Below are 14,116 nucleotides of genomic sequence, written 5' to 3' on the forward strand. Positions count from 1 at the left end.
GAACCTGAAATATTAATGTTAATATCAACTATTAGACCGAACATACGTTTTGACCATAGACATCTTACTAAAGAACGTTCAGGTCTGTTCATCAACACACAGAAACACATTCCATAGTTTGCACATGCATCACGCAGCTGCCCCGTCATCTTCATAAATTAAGGCTAATATTCGTTCCTCGTATTCAGCCTTGATACATGTAGTCAAGAAATCGTGCCACAAAATGCCTAAATTTCATTGGATGCGATGAGATCTGATTGCAACGAATCGCAACGCTCCTTATAGATTCCCTTTTTATTGTAAACAAAGATGGCAGCGTCAGCGTCCGTGGAAACGTGTCGTGTTTGTCACGATATGTTAAAAAAAAAGGTTTCGGCGGTTAATATTTGATATTGCTTTCAAGATTGTCACATGTTACCGATGCTGTGATTGGTCAGCGATGTCATCGTGTAAGGGACATAATCGGTGTTACAAATTTTCTTCCAATAGAGGGCGCTAGTAGTGGATATCAGTAATCTTGACTACATGTATCAAGGCTGAATACGAGGAACGAATATTAGCCTTGATTTATGAAGATGCTGCCCCGTACACGTGCGTGGGGTGTCATTCTCAATTTTGGCAATTTCCAGGAAGATCCATTAATTACTGTGGAACATTATTTCTGTCAATCTTTTTCATTCTGTTGATCATACAGTTGTTATTGTTTTGTTTTTAGTAATTTTTATTGTTTGAATTTGCAATTTCAAATTTCAAATTTCACTTCTGACCCCAATTGTCTTTCAAGATCTTTGGTGGTCATAAAACCTACTGTAATACTGAACTACCGGTTGTAATGTTTGCCCATTTAATTCACTATTATCATATAACCATTCCCCACAGCTAATATACCTTACAATTTTTGGCCATTGTAAATTCTTATTAGAGTTCCCCTACTTTTTTTGAAGAGTATATATGCAAATGATCGTTTTTCAACAGGGATAGTGTTCTTGATCACTAGATTGCACTGGCCGAATTGAACAGTAAAGCAATACCCCCCCCCCCCCCCCCCACACACACACACACACGAATATATTTTTCTTGGCACGCATACACGCACTGTTGAGTGTGTGCGTGTGTGTTTGTGTGTGTGTGGTGCATGATTGTGTGCGTGTTTTATAGTTAGCGCGGTAGTTCTGACGAAGGTTATGAAGACGAAAAGAAATTTGAATGGCTTGTTTGATGACGCACCACTCAACCCAACTTATTAGATTAGGGTTATATTGACGTCGAACATTATGGGCAATTCCACGGTGACGGACATTACATTTAAGAGGTTGGAGGTCATTCCAACTGGCACGATTGCTAGACTGGTACCCCCAGTAAATTGGTCGTGTGTATGATACTTGCCTATCTTCATGTCTATTTGGTGTCACAGGGGAAAGTGCTTAGAACTATTTATGGCTTGTTGGGTAATGAGAAATATGTGCGTGACAGACGTTACTTCAAAAGGACATGGGTAAAAAGCAACTAACTTCATTTCCAATTTGTGTGAAACCCTTGAATTGTACAAATCAATGTTTGCCCTTAAAGTTAAGGTAACATGGCTACAGAAGACTACCTATTACAATTCAGCTCAAAACCAAAAGTGTAAGTAAAATTATAACATAATTGTGTGACGGACGTTACATTTTCCCCACTGACATAGAATGAAGTTCCCGAGTCCACTGCTGTGATGATAAAAGCATTTTAATGCATGGTGAATATCATGATGTGGATTTTTATTAATTTTAATTAAACTTTTACACAGACTTTCAATTTAATATAAAGCCACCGAGGATTTATCAATATATCCAGTCTCTTAAATATTTCTTTCATAAACAGCCTTCATTTATTTTACAGGTAAAGCTCATGAAAACACTTAAGTTGAAGACACGGTTTCCAAAAATGGTTTCAAAAGGGTTTGCAAATTAAAAAGAACCTATGTCTATGATGATAAGCGACTACCAATGTCATATCCGGTTGAGTTTTTTTTTTTAAAGATTACCCTTGTATGGAAATATTTAATTCATGTCACAGTAGTTGCTGCTGTCATACGAAAATTAACAGGTCCAGGATTTTATATTGGGGGGGGGGGGGGGGGGAAGAAAACTCACACTATGTATATATGTATGATTTTATAAAATTCAATACAGTAAAAAAAAGTTTGATTGGGGGAGGGGAGGGGGAGGCATGCCACTGCAGGGTTGGTTGCTTATTTTATATTTTATATATATATATATATATATATATATATATATATATATATATGTATTTATTTATTTTTTTCTCTTCTTTTGTAAATGCTCGGTCACAGAAGGAAATGGTTTATTTACCGACACACACAACACATTTTATTTACGGTTATATGGTTAAGGACCACAGAGATATTGAGGGAGGAAACCCGCTGTTGTCACTTCATGGGCTACTCTTTTCGATTAGAAGGGATCTTTTATATGCACCATCCCAAAGACAAGATAACACATACCACAGCCTTTAATATACCAATCGTGGTGCACTGGCTGGAGTGACAAATAACACAATGCCATTGTCAATGGGCCGACTGACGGGGATCGATCCAACACCAACCGCGAGTGCTTTACAAGTGCGCTACGTCTCGACCATCGGTCACGGCGACAATGATTAAAGTAAGTAATTACAGTTAAGTATATTCAACCAATTATGATTATAAGAGTTGAAATGCGTATTATGCGCTTTCCCAATCAGTTGAAATTATATCAATCCCATCAATCACTTGTGAATTTGGAGGGAGAGGGCAGTCTCCAAATGTTACATATTTTTTTGGAGGGAGTGTATGGTCCAATGTTTCATGGGAATGGAAGGAGTCTTAATTGTGACAAAAAATAGCATTACCTAATAATTGAACGGCCCCTAAGAACCTGAGATAATGAGGAAACCCACTGCCGTGATACCATGGACTAAACAGTTTGTTTTGTTCAAAACCACTAAAACACATTGATTTATTAATCATCGGCTATTGTATGTAAACCATTGTCATTTTTACATGTTTTCTTAAAGAGGACCCACTACATTAAAAAATTAGTTTTCCATTAGTAGCAAGAAATATGTTATATGCACCATCCCACGGACAAAACACCACATACCATGGTCTTTGATATACCAGTTGTGGTGCAATGGATGGAACAGGAAATAGCCCAATGGTTCAACTGACGGAGATCGATCCTAGACCGACCACGCATTAGGCGGGTGCTTTACCACTGGGCTACATCCCCAAAAACAAAAGAAAGACTTCATGGACCAATACAATAATTTATTATATACAAGTATTGTCATTCGAGGCCCAAATGGCATTCATAATAATCAGCAAAACAATTATCTAAAGTCAACTTTCTTGATCCTCATAATAAAATATTACATTTGAATTTGTCAAAACCAAATTAGGTTATATAATTTATGCATTATTTTGATTGGATAACCGTAAAATGTAAACCCACCAAAAAACCCACATTGATGACATTACAGTCATTAATTTTACCAATTTTTTTTTTTTTTTCAAATTAGTATTTGTCCAAAACATTGCCATTTCATTCTTTATGTGGAAAATGCACAATTAATGTCTCATTTTTCATTACTTCTATTATATTAAAAATATGTATGGTTTTTTTATACCATAGCATAAAATATAACCATTTTGCTTAAAAAACACAAAAATCAATAACAAATCAAAAATTCAAATGTAACATTCTATTTCATTACAAAACAACAAATGGGCCCCGAGATGCAGCACTGAATAATTTCATATAATGGCAAAGTGAAAATTATATTTTTCAGAATTATCTGCATGTTTGGTAATGACAACATGTCACAGTAATGACAGTACAGTTTTCAACATCAATAAACATCTCAATGTATTCATTTATTCAAATGGTTATTAATCTTGTTCGGTGTACTATATTTACACTTTTGGCAAACATGTACATTATGGATGTGTTTGATGCAATGTCCCATTAATCATCAATGTTTTTTTCCTACAGGTATACATTTAAAATATCAATTGATGAGAATGCAAATACATTATACACAATATATTAAACCACAAGCAGCACACATGCATTATAACCAAGAGTTAAAATTGATAAATTCAACCAACAGTTTGAAATTATCACAAGCAGCTAACATATATGTGTTTAACTTAATACCAAATATTAAAACGTTTCAAACACACATGTACTTTTAAATCGTAACCTTAGAACAACTTAATAATAAGCACTGAAGTTCTATGACTAAAGGTATCGTTAGTATTCTTTTCAATATTAAGGTGAAGCTGCTGCTGTTACCTATTAAATTGAAATATTTATGTGCAATTAAAAACTTTTTATGAGGGTTTTAGTTTACTGTTATGTTAAAGCTGTTGTCTCTATTAGAGCATCTAAATAAACATTTGTTTTGTTCTCTTAATGTGCCTAACTTACAATCCAGGTCACATTCAAATGTACATTTCAGTCAAAAGGAAAGTAAAGTGGGACACCAAAATAAAATTATGTCACAATCAAATTCCCATGTATTAATCACAGACATGTGTACCACTTGAAGAAAACCTTGAGAAATATAGTTAGTTGTCTTCTACATCATATTGCCAATATATAGGGGGATAGATTTCTTTATATATATATATACATTATATGTGGGTTTAGAGTGATGACAGATAGGATTTTTTTCCTTTTTCTTCCAACCAGTATGAGGCTTAGTGACATATTACACGTACAAGTCACTGTCGATATATGTAATGGTAGAATTATTATTTTTATTTAATCTGAAATTCTATTTGAATTTTAAATTAACAAAATGTATTATAAAATGAGGAAGAGTAATTGCAGATTTAATATTTCAGCAAATGTCATTACCAACACTATTGACACACCCAAAATGTGACAGTAATGATATCTGATTGAATTTTACATAACGAAAAGCCATTTATGAAAGACTTGCTCTGAAATGTATTCTTACCGACACATTATTTTAGCAAATCTCTCAAAATTACTGTATGCAAATGTATTTATTTCTTTAAAAATAGCATTTAGTAATGACAGACAATAAATATACTCTTCAAATTTGCATTACTTCATATCTAGGTAATTAACCTAACATTACTTTTTTCTTTTTTTTATTAAAATGTTTAGAAATTTATTGACCATGAATTCAGACACTCGGAAATTATTACCCTATTTAAATTATGTCTCTTTATTTCAATAGTTTAATTATATTTTGGATGTTTAAAGAGTGATTAAGATAGTTAATATAAACAATGATACAACAACAAAAAATTCAATTCTTTAAAGTTTCATCATTTTATACCAATCAAAATTGTCCCATATACAAGAGTAAAATAATAATAATAAAAAAACCAACTACAGTCTATGAACGCAATTTTGTACAAAGGCATTTGTTTTAATAATTACTCAGGGCCCAAACTTTAAGACACCAGCAATAGCAATATTTAGATCTGGGGCTTTACTGATGGCTGTTTTTTTCCTCTGAATAAAAATAATTGCCCTTTGGATTTGTTTGTTGTTGGGTTTTTTGTTAATTTATTTCCTGCCAATGTTACTGGTTTTGCATTGCTATAGGTAGGCTCAAAATTGCCATAGGTCAGTATTCTACCTATGGCAAAAACATTTTAAACTCACTGTAGGTAAAAAAATCTTAAGTTTCTGAGCAGGAGAGGGGAACTGGTGAACTGTAAAAAAAGGAAATCTAGAGGGCCCCGGAGTGGTGAACTGTAAAAAAGAGGAAATCTAGAGGGGTCCAGGGTGGTAAACTGTAAAAAAAGAGGAAATCTAGAGAGGTCCGGGGACGATGACGATTTAAAATGCGAGGAAATGCAATGTTCCATGAGAGGAAAACTGTGGAACCAAGGAGAATTCCCACCCCTGTTTGAGCTCTAGAGTTATTAAAGTTAAACCCATCCACACGACGTCCTTGTTCCAGTCATAGGTCTGTTCATGTGGTGTTGCAACTGGTCTTCAACTCTTATTAAACAGTTGAGATGAAAATCGATAACTGTACAAGGTTTTCCAGAAAATGACTCCAGCAGTATTGACATTTAATAACAAGTCATCATTTATAACTGCCAACAGTGTACTAGGAAACCTTTATGCAGAGATGAATCTGGAGTGATTCATCCAGGGTTTCTGATATTTTATTTAAGGTGACGAAGTTAGGCGTGGGTTTATCTGCAAATAAGGGCCTACTTAAATGCTATCCAACCCTGCTTACTCAGCTAACACTCACTGGCAATTTCGTACAAAACATGGCAAAACTGATAGTATTAAAAACAAAAATTATTGTAATTTTGAGTGGTGCAATTATCGATACAAAAATCGGTGGCAATAACCAGAACTATAAATCTACATCATTAAACAATTAGACAAGAATTCCATGAATTAAATGTGCAACATACCATGAAGTGATGTGATGAAAAAAAGCAATAACTGGTCATGTGGATTAAGGACAAAGTTGAAGTGATCACCACTGCCATCATCAGAAAAATAACACCTCACCTCTTGACTGTCGAGACAAGCCACTTTCATGTACAAAATAAACACAAAAACACACTTTCGTTGCTGCACACAACTTCAGTAATGAGTCATTCAGTCTTATAAATTTATGTTGCTTTCTAGCACTTTGTGACAATTACAGTTGCACTTTTGGTCAGTCTCTCTAAAAAGTGTGGCGACATTGACTCAGTCAACGGCTTGTCATTCAGGTGCACTTGGACTGGACAGAATTTTTTTTTTTTTTTTTTTTTTTTTTTTTTTTTTAAAAACTCCCAGTAGCCTGCTGGGTAGCCCCGGGCATCCAGGCGTCCAACCCTGCTTACTCAGCTAACACTCGCTGGCAATTTCGTACAAAACATTATAAAACTGATAGTATTAAAAACTAAAATTATTGTAATTTGCATGGTGCGATTATCGATACAAAAATCAGTGGCAATAACCAGAACTATAAATCTACATCATTAAAGGCACACTGTCACAGATTTAAGGACCTTATTTCTCCAAAAGTAGATAACAAATGAAAATTATATCAATGTTTGGAAACCAAATCTGACTATTGGATTACCTTAACTAAACCATGATGGAGTGAAATCCATGTCACTCATCTTGACAGTATTAATTTTTAAATTATAGACCATTGCCATAATTCAATTATTTTTTGCAAAATATCATTAATAAGTAGAGTATGATGGTTAATTAGATTGTTGAATAAAGTACATTTTGGGACAAATCAAATACATATTTTTCACATAATACTTTGTTAGGCCATTTATTAGGCAAGTGGTCTGTGACAATATGCCTTTAAACAATTAGACAAGAATTCCACGAATTAAATGTGCAACATATACCATGAAGTGATGTGATCAAAAAAAGCAATAACTGGTCATGTGGATTAAGGACAAAGTTGATGTGATCACCACTGCCATCATCAGAAAAATAACACCTCACCTCTTGACTGCCGAGGCATGCCACTTTCATGTACAAAAAAAACAAAAACCACACACTTTCGTTTGCTGCACACAATTTCAGTAATGAGTCGTTCAGTCTTATAAATTTATGTTGCTTTCTAGCACTTTGTGACAATTACAGTCGCACTTTTGGTCAGTCTCTCTAAAAAGTGTGGCGACATTGGCTCAGTCAACGGCTTGTCACTCAGTTGGACTGGACAGGTTTTTTTTTTGGGGGGGGGGGGGGTTATTCTCCCAACCCTGCTTACTCAGCTAACACTCGCTGGCAATTTCGTACAAAACATGGCAAAACTGATAGTATTAAAAACAAAAATTATTGTAATTTTGAGTGGTGCGATTATCGATACAAAAATCGGTGGCAATAACCAGAACTATAAATCTACATCGTTAACCAATTAGACAAGAATTCCACGAATTAAATGTGCAACATATACCATGAAGTGATGTGATGAAAAAAAGCAATAACTGGTCATGTGGATTAAGGACAAAGTTGAAGTGATCACCACTGCCATCATGAGAAAAATAACACCTCACCTCTTGACTGTTGAGACAAGCCACTTTCATGCACAAAATAAACACAAAAACACACTTTCGTTTGCTGCACACAACTTCAGTAATGAGTCATTCAGTCTTATAAATTTATGTTGCTTTCTAGAACTTTGTGACAATTACATTCGCACTTTTGGTCGCAGTCTTTCTGAAAAGCGTGGCGACATTGGCTCAGTCAACGGCTTGTCACTCAGGTGCACTTGGACTGGACAGTATTTCTTGACTGGGTTGGCCTTGTGAATCATTTCCGCTCGCAGCTTAGCGATGGCCAATTGCTCCTCATCTTCCTTTCTCTTCATTTGTTGTCGGGATTCTGCCTCCAACTCGGCCTCTCTGGCCTTTTTGTGCTCTTCAAACTCTTCCCTCTCTATAGCTCGTCGATCAGTGTTCAATTCAAACTCATCGACCTCTGCAATAACAGGAAATTTCTTTTTTAATTTTTCTAAAGTTTTCACTGGATATGTCTACCAAATTTCGAGTAAAACATTTCAGAATGATATAATACATTTGTGTATTTTAAGAATCTTTTATAATATGATACATAACTTAATTTTAAAAAAAAATACCCAATCTTATTAACAATAATAACTGTTTGATAAAATTAACATAATAAACTAGTCCACAGTTGAACGACTACATAAACCGCAGTAGTTCAATGTGGACAACATAATAAGTGCACACCAGGGATGATCTATTCTAAATAAATATTTGTTTTATATAATAATAAAACAATAGCAACATTTGAATCAATGCGGTTTGAATGGCACAAGAGACAAGAAACTTGGGTTCAGAAAATAACTAACTTAATTGCATATCATTTCTATATTACTCGGTTTATTTCTCCAGAAGAAGATAAAAGATAATTTTAGAGATTTACTAGTTTAATTATTTATATTATATTATATTGTATGTAACAAAATAAATGTTTAAAATGCTGTGGATTAAAATAAAATTGTATCCATTGACCATGTCCACATTTTGCCGACGTATGTTCGCATTTCGCCTCCTCTTACCATTCATACTTTATTATAATTTACGGTAACAATATAGAATCTACCCAATGGCTGATTGTGATATACAGTGACAGGAAAAACAGCCAATCAAGTTCATTTAAATTTGAGATAGGTGTTATCGTGTAGTGTTCTGTTTCCATGTGGCAAATACAGTGGAAGCCAGAGTGACCGCCATTACCCGAATCTCTCTTATAAAAAAGAAAAGAAACAGCGCTAACAATGATTTCAAGTGCTCTTTGAAGTGAACCACACTGTGTCTGTACTTATGTATTACGTAACAAAGCTCTTCGACCTGTACGAACACCGACAACCAACCACAGGATCAGTTCGTTCCACTTAGTCGGCGATCTATTATTCTGTAATTATCACCTTAATCCTCGAAAGCCCAGACAAGCCAAGACAAGCACACTTCGTCTAATTGACCTGAGAGACAATTCATTTGTCTTTAAAATACTATCGGCAACGACAGTGTGATCAATCCACATGCATTGAGTTTTAGAAGTGCAATAATCTATTAAATCTTTATAGTGGGACAAGAGAATTAGGTCGAGAGATAGAGTTTATTGAGTGTTTTCGAAAGCAGTTATTACCAGTTTGTGTCTACGTCGTCAGTTACAACAGTACCAGAGTTGTTTGATTTAAATCATGATTTAAATCATTGCAAATTTTTTTTTTTAAATGATGCATTTTAATATTGTTTCATTTGATTTTTATGATTATTGCATTTATTTTATTGATTATTTTGTAAACATGTGATTTATCAATTAACTTGCAGTACAAAAAATGAATTGTTATTTAAAATCAATTGTTACTTACGCTAGATAATTATTTTTACATATATTTATAATTGAATTGCAATTAGATTTCAACACTATGTAGTTTCTAACAAGTCCTACTGGTCAATGACAATTCCCCCAAATCTATGGTTGGGATCATCCTGAAGATCAACACAATAGAAGGTGTCAAGTGAAGCCACTCTTCTTCAATGTGGTAAATTGGACGAATTTGGGGATGCTCTAGAGTCAGATCTAACAGATGTGACTTGAAGTCACTGACTTCACGTGTCAAATCACCTTATATAGCCATCCTGGCTAAACACCAAGTACTTAAACATTAACTCAATAATCCCCAAAATGCATTTTGTTGGCTCATTTCTAGATGTTCGAGGTATTTCCTTTTAGAATGCAATGAAGCTTCCAAATCATGTATTTAATAGGGAGCAAGTATTCAATTCAGAAGCTCCAAATTAAAGTAAAAATCAAAAAAAAAAATCCAATAAATCTGATTTAAATTTTAAAAATCCGATTTTTTTTATTTTAAAAAAAAATTATGATTTTTTTTCAACCCTGAACAGTACACATGATACAGACTGTTTTCACTTTCAAATTTCATGCACAGGAAAAGCTAAGCTTAATAAAACATGTTTTGTTAAGTCTCATGGTGGTAAAATCTTGCACATGTAAACAAGGGGGAAATGGTGTGAATAGCTAATCCCAATTAATTAACAGGCTAGTATAACTGAAGTACAACCCCAGTCATGTTTAGAATTACTGTGTTGTCTTATTTATCTAAGGTCTTCTAATTCAATGTCTCGCCTACTTGTGATCTTGGTAATCATGGAACCGACATCACCGTTCCTGGTGACAATTCACTACTGAATACACTGAACAAAAGACCATGCATTATTGTGTTACACACCCTCGTATTGTGCATTTAATTATTTTGTTTGTGGGTGGTTACAGAGGAGTTTGTTAAATTATTTATGCATTATTTAAGCGAAAATATCAATTTTTTTTTTTTTTTTAAACTTCATTCACCTCTACAGGTCGAGATAAATTTTCACTAAATAATATTAATACTAATAATATTTTAATTTAAAAAATGTTTTTTTTTATACACAATGTACCGAGAAAAAAAAAGAATTAAAAAAACAAAAACATGTCAGCCATCACCCAAATGGGTTCAGCCTTGCATAAAGTGTTGTAATTGATCAGTAATTTGACCTATTGCTTTATTTTGGTGGGCTAGTGGAATTTACAAACCCTCTAGCCCTGTGGCTAGTGACTTTCAAAACTTGTTGTCATACCGTGAGCGAGTGATTTACCACTGGGCTACGTCCTGCCCCCTGTAGGAATAACTAGTTAATAAATTGTTTCTTACAGCCACTCGTGTTGCCTAGTCCGCCCTCCATGTTCGATTCAAGAGACAAGAAAAACATTGTAGTTACCAACAAGGGGTCGATGTGAGCGCTCGGGAACAAAAGGAGGCTTTTTTATCACAACAGCTGGCCGGGCATGGAAGTTCTTCATGCTTCTCTGTTGATTTAATTCTTCTTCAACCTACAATGCAAGGTAAACGTAGTCAAAAAGTGTAATTTGAAGTTCAGGATTTAGTCCTTCATAACCGACTTGCAGGATCACACTTGTAATTTATTTTATCTCAGATGCGGGATTTTTTTTTGCCCACCTAAAAATATGGTAACAGTACACCTGTTTTAAGGCAGACAGCTCTGCTATTTGATTATTATTATACAGATTCAGTGATCGTCCAATGTGTGCTGTTCAAAACTTCTTTTTTTTAAATAAAGCTTATTAACCCCAGAAAACAAATATAGTGCCAGGGTTGGGGCCCCATTCAGGGGTGCACAAATGTGAAATTGTGATAGTTGCCCGGTGGGCAACCAGTAGCTGAAGTTTGGTTGCCCAACATCATCTCTTGGTTGCCTACATACTAGTATTTCATATAAAGTTTTATGAATATAATTTTGAACTGTCTTTAAAATGAAACTGAAATTTAAAATGTTTTTATTATTATCATTACTTATCAGTTTAGTTTTATTTCCTTTTTAACGTTTATCTACAGCTCATCTTTGCTTAGGCTGAAAAAAAATTTGTTTTGTTTAACGACACCACTGGAGCACATTGATTAATTAATCATCGGCTATTGGATGTCACACATTTGGTAGTTCTGACTCGTCTTCAGAGGAAACTCGCTACATTTTTCCTAATGCAGAAGGGGATCTTTTATATGCACTTTCCAACAGACAGGAAAGCACATACCACAGCCTTTGTCCGGTTGTTGTGCCCTGGTTGGAACAAGAAAAAACCCAGGTTGGAATAAGAAAAACCCCAATCAGCTGAATGGATCCACAGAGGCGGTTCGATCTCGCTTGGGCTATCAGTCATAATATAATACTTTGAACTCAGGGCTCATCCAGGATTAAAAATACCTGTAGCCAAAAAAATTGCCAAATGGCATTTTTATTTGCCATAATGAAAATGTTTTAGCCAAAATTGTTGTGTGTAGTACTGTATAGAGTATTTATATATGAATATGAAAATGCATCTTTTCCCGCTAATTATGTACAAACTGGAATACATCTGAATAACAAAATTACCCCTCCGATCAAAATCAAAGACAGCAATGGGGTAGGGGCAGTTAATATATTACTTTGATTTTTCAGTGGGTGAGGGGAGATATGCAGAGTTGGAAGCCAATGCCCTCTGCAAACACACCCCAAATTCTAAGGCCTATGGCATTAATAAAACAAATCTGAGAGCCAATACTCTTCTGTTTTTTAAACAGTGCTCATTATTTCTGTAAAATAGCAATCTTTATTTTGGCTTTTAATTGTATTTTAAAGTAACCCATCTATTCCACACCCCAACAATTTTGTAAGTTGCACCATTTTGTTGATTTCCGTGTCGTGTTAAATGCTTGTTGATTTCAGTTTGTAAAATATGTAGCCTAAGAATGCTGACTTCATGATATGACAACTATCCATTTACGTCAAAAGGTTTTGATTAAAAAGATAATGAATTAAAATTTTACGGTCTTTTTAAAATCTAGCTAACTTTTGAGATGTCACCTCACTGTCAAATTTATATAATATTTTATCTAACAAATATCATGATTATTTTTAACTAATGGTTTAACCGCAATTTGATATAAATACTGCATGTTCCTTTCCCATGATCGTGAAATGCATAAGTGCGAAATTAACAAAGACAACGGAAATAAACAAACGAAACAGCAATTAAGTATTTATTGATGCGAACAACTATTGGTGATTGGTGGTGGGGGTTTTTCTCACAAATTTACATCAAGATTTACTTGCGTGTAATCGTATTGTTTAATGTCTGCAACAATGTCTTTTGACACGTGCAACAGTCTCGGCTGACTGTCAAGCGTGACTTATATGCACATTGAGAACAGCATTGGGTTTAACGTGAAGCGCATAAACCATTTAGCAGACGTTTTTCTTTTGCTCGGTCTAGCTGAACTTGGCCCTAGCCTACTTGTCTTTGGCGCTGAACTAGCATGTGTATTGAAACGGACACGCAATTTCGGTCCGTTTTTATTACTTTGGCTCAAAGACTTTACAGAGTTAAAATAACACGCTACAGATTTTTCAGACTTTTCTTGCATACATGTTGCCGTTAAAATTAATAACTGTGATTATTAAAATAAGCAAACATTATTATGCTGAATTCTTGATGACACCGCTTCTCGTTACCAGTCGCAAGATCCCTGTTAATATTTGGTATTCTTATTATATGTTCACATCGGAAAATAGAAAATGGCTTAGCCAAATTTTTAGCTTAGAACTGGATGGTTGTTGGTGTAGTTTGTGGCCTTTCACATGCCTTGTGCCCTTTGCTAATAGACACAATTCTGAAACGTATCTGTCTGCATTGAAGTTGAACTCGTCAAAATCATGCACGGTGGACGCTGAGTAGATGGCAGCGTTAAGGTGGATATTTATATCGCCTGTCAGTCAAGTTATCAGTTTTGATACTTTTGAATTGCTCATGACTGTCAGAGTGTCGTGAAGTTTTGTTTTTCATTTTACTTGTTTTATGATTTTCTTGGTTTGACAAAGAATGGTTGCCCGCAACATATTTTGGTTGTCCTGGGCACGCAGACAACAGATTTGTGCACCCCTGCCATTCAACATAATAATTGTAGCTATGGTTAATTGCAGTGTCTTAAGGTGAGTTTTACAACTGGCACTGTAAACTTTACAGCCATT

At 34.6% G+C, this 14,116-nt stretch overlaps 1 protein-coding gene across 3 annotated transcripts in view; it reads right to left on the minus strand.

Moving 5' to 3' along the window:
* Window positions 1-3,292: 3,292 nt before the first annotated feature.
* The window catches only part of LOC121389469 (targeting protein for Xklp2 homolog), a 46,033-nt gene continuing 35,209 nt past the window's right edge, over window positions 3,293-14,116 (minus strand). For all 3 annotated transcript variants that reach the window (XM_041521110.1, XM_041521109.1, XM_041521108.1), the window contains 2 exons: window positions 11,312-11,423; window positions 3,293-8,480 (listed from right to left, as the gene is read on the minus strand). In XM_041521110.1, coding sequence (XP_041377044.1) covers window positions 8,191-8,480; window positions 11,312-11,423 — 402 coding nt within the window. In that variant the 3' untranslated portion in view covers window positions 3,293-8,190. The remainder of the gene's footprint in view (window positions 8,481-11,311; window positions 11,424-14,116) is intronic.

This window comes from Gigantopelta aegis, chromosome 14 (genome assembly GCF_016097555.1).
Source record: "Gigantopelta aegis isolate Gae_Host chromosome 14, Gae_host_genome, whole genome shotgun sequence".
In the NCBI taxonomy this organism is placed as follows: Eukaryota; Metazoa; Mollusca; class Gastropoda; order Neomphalida; family Peltospiridae; genus Gigantopelta; species Gigantopelta aegis.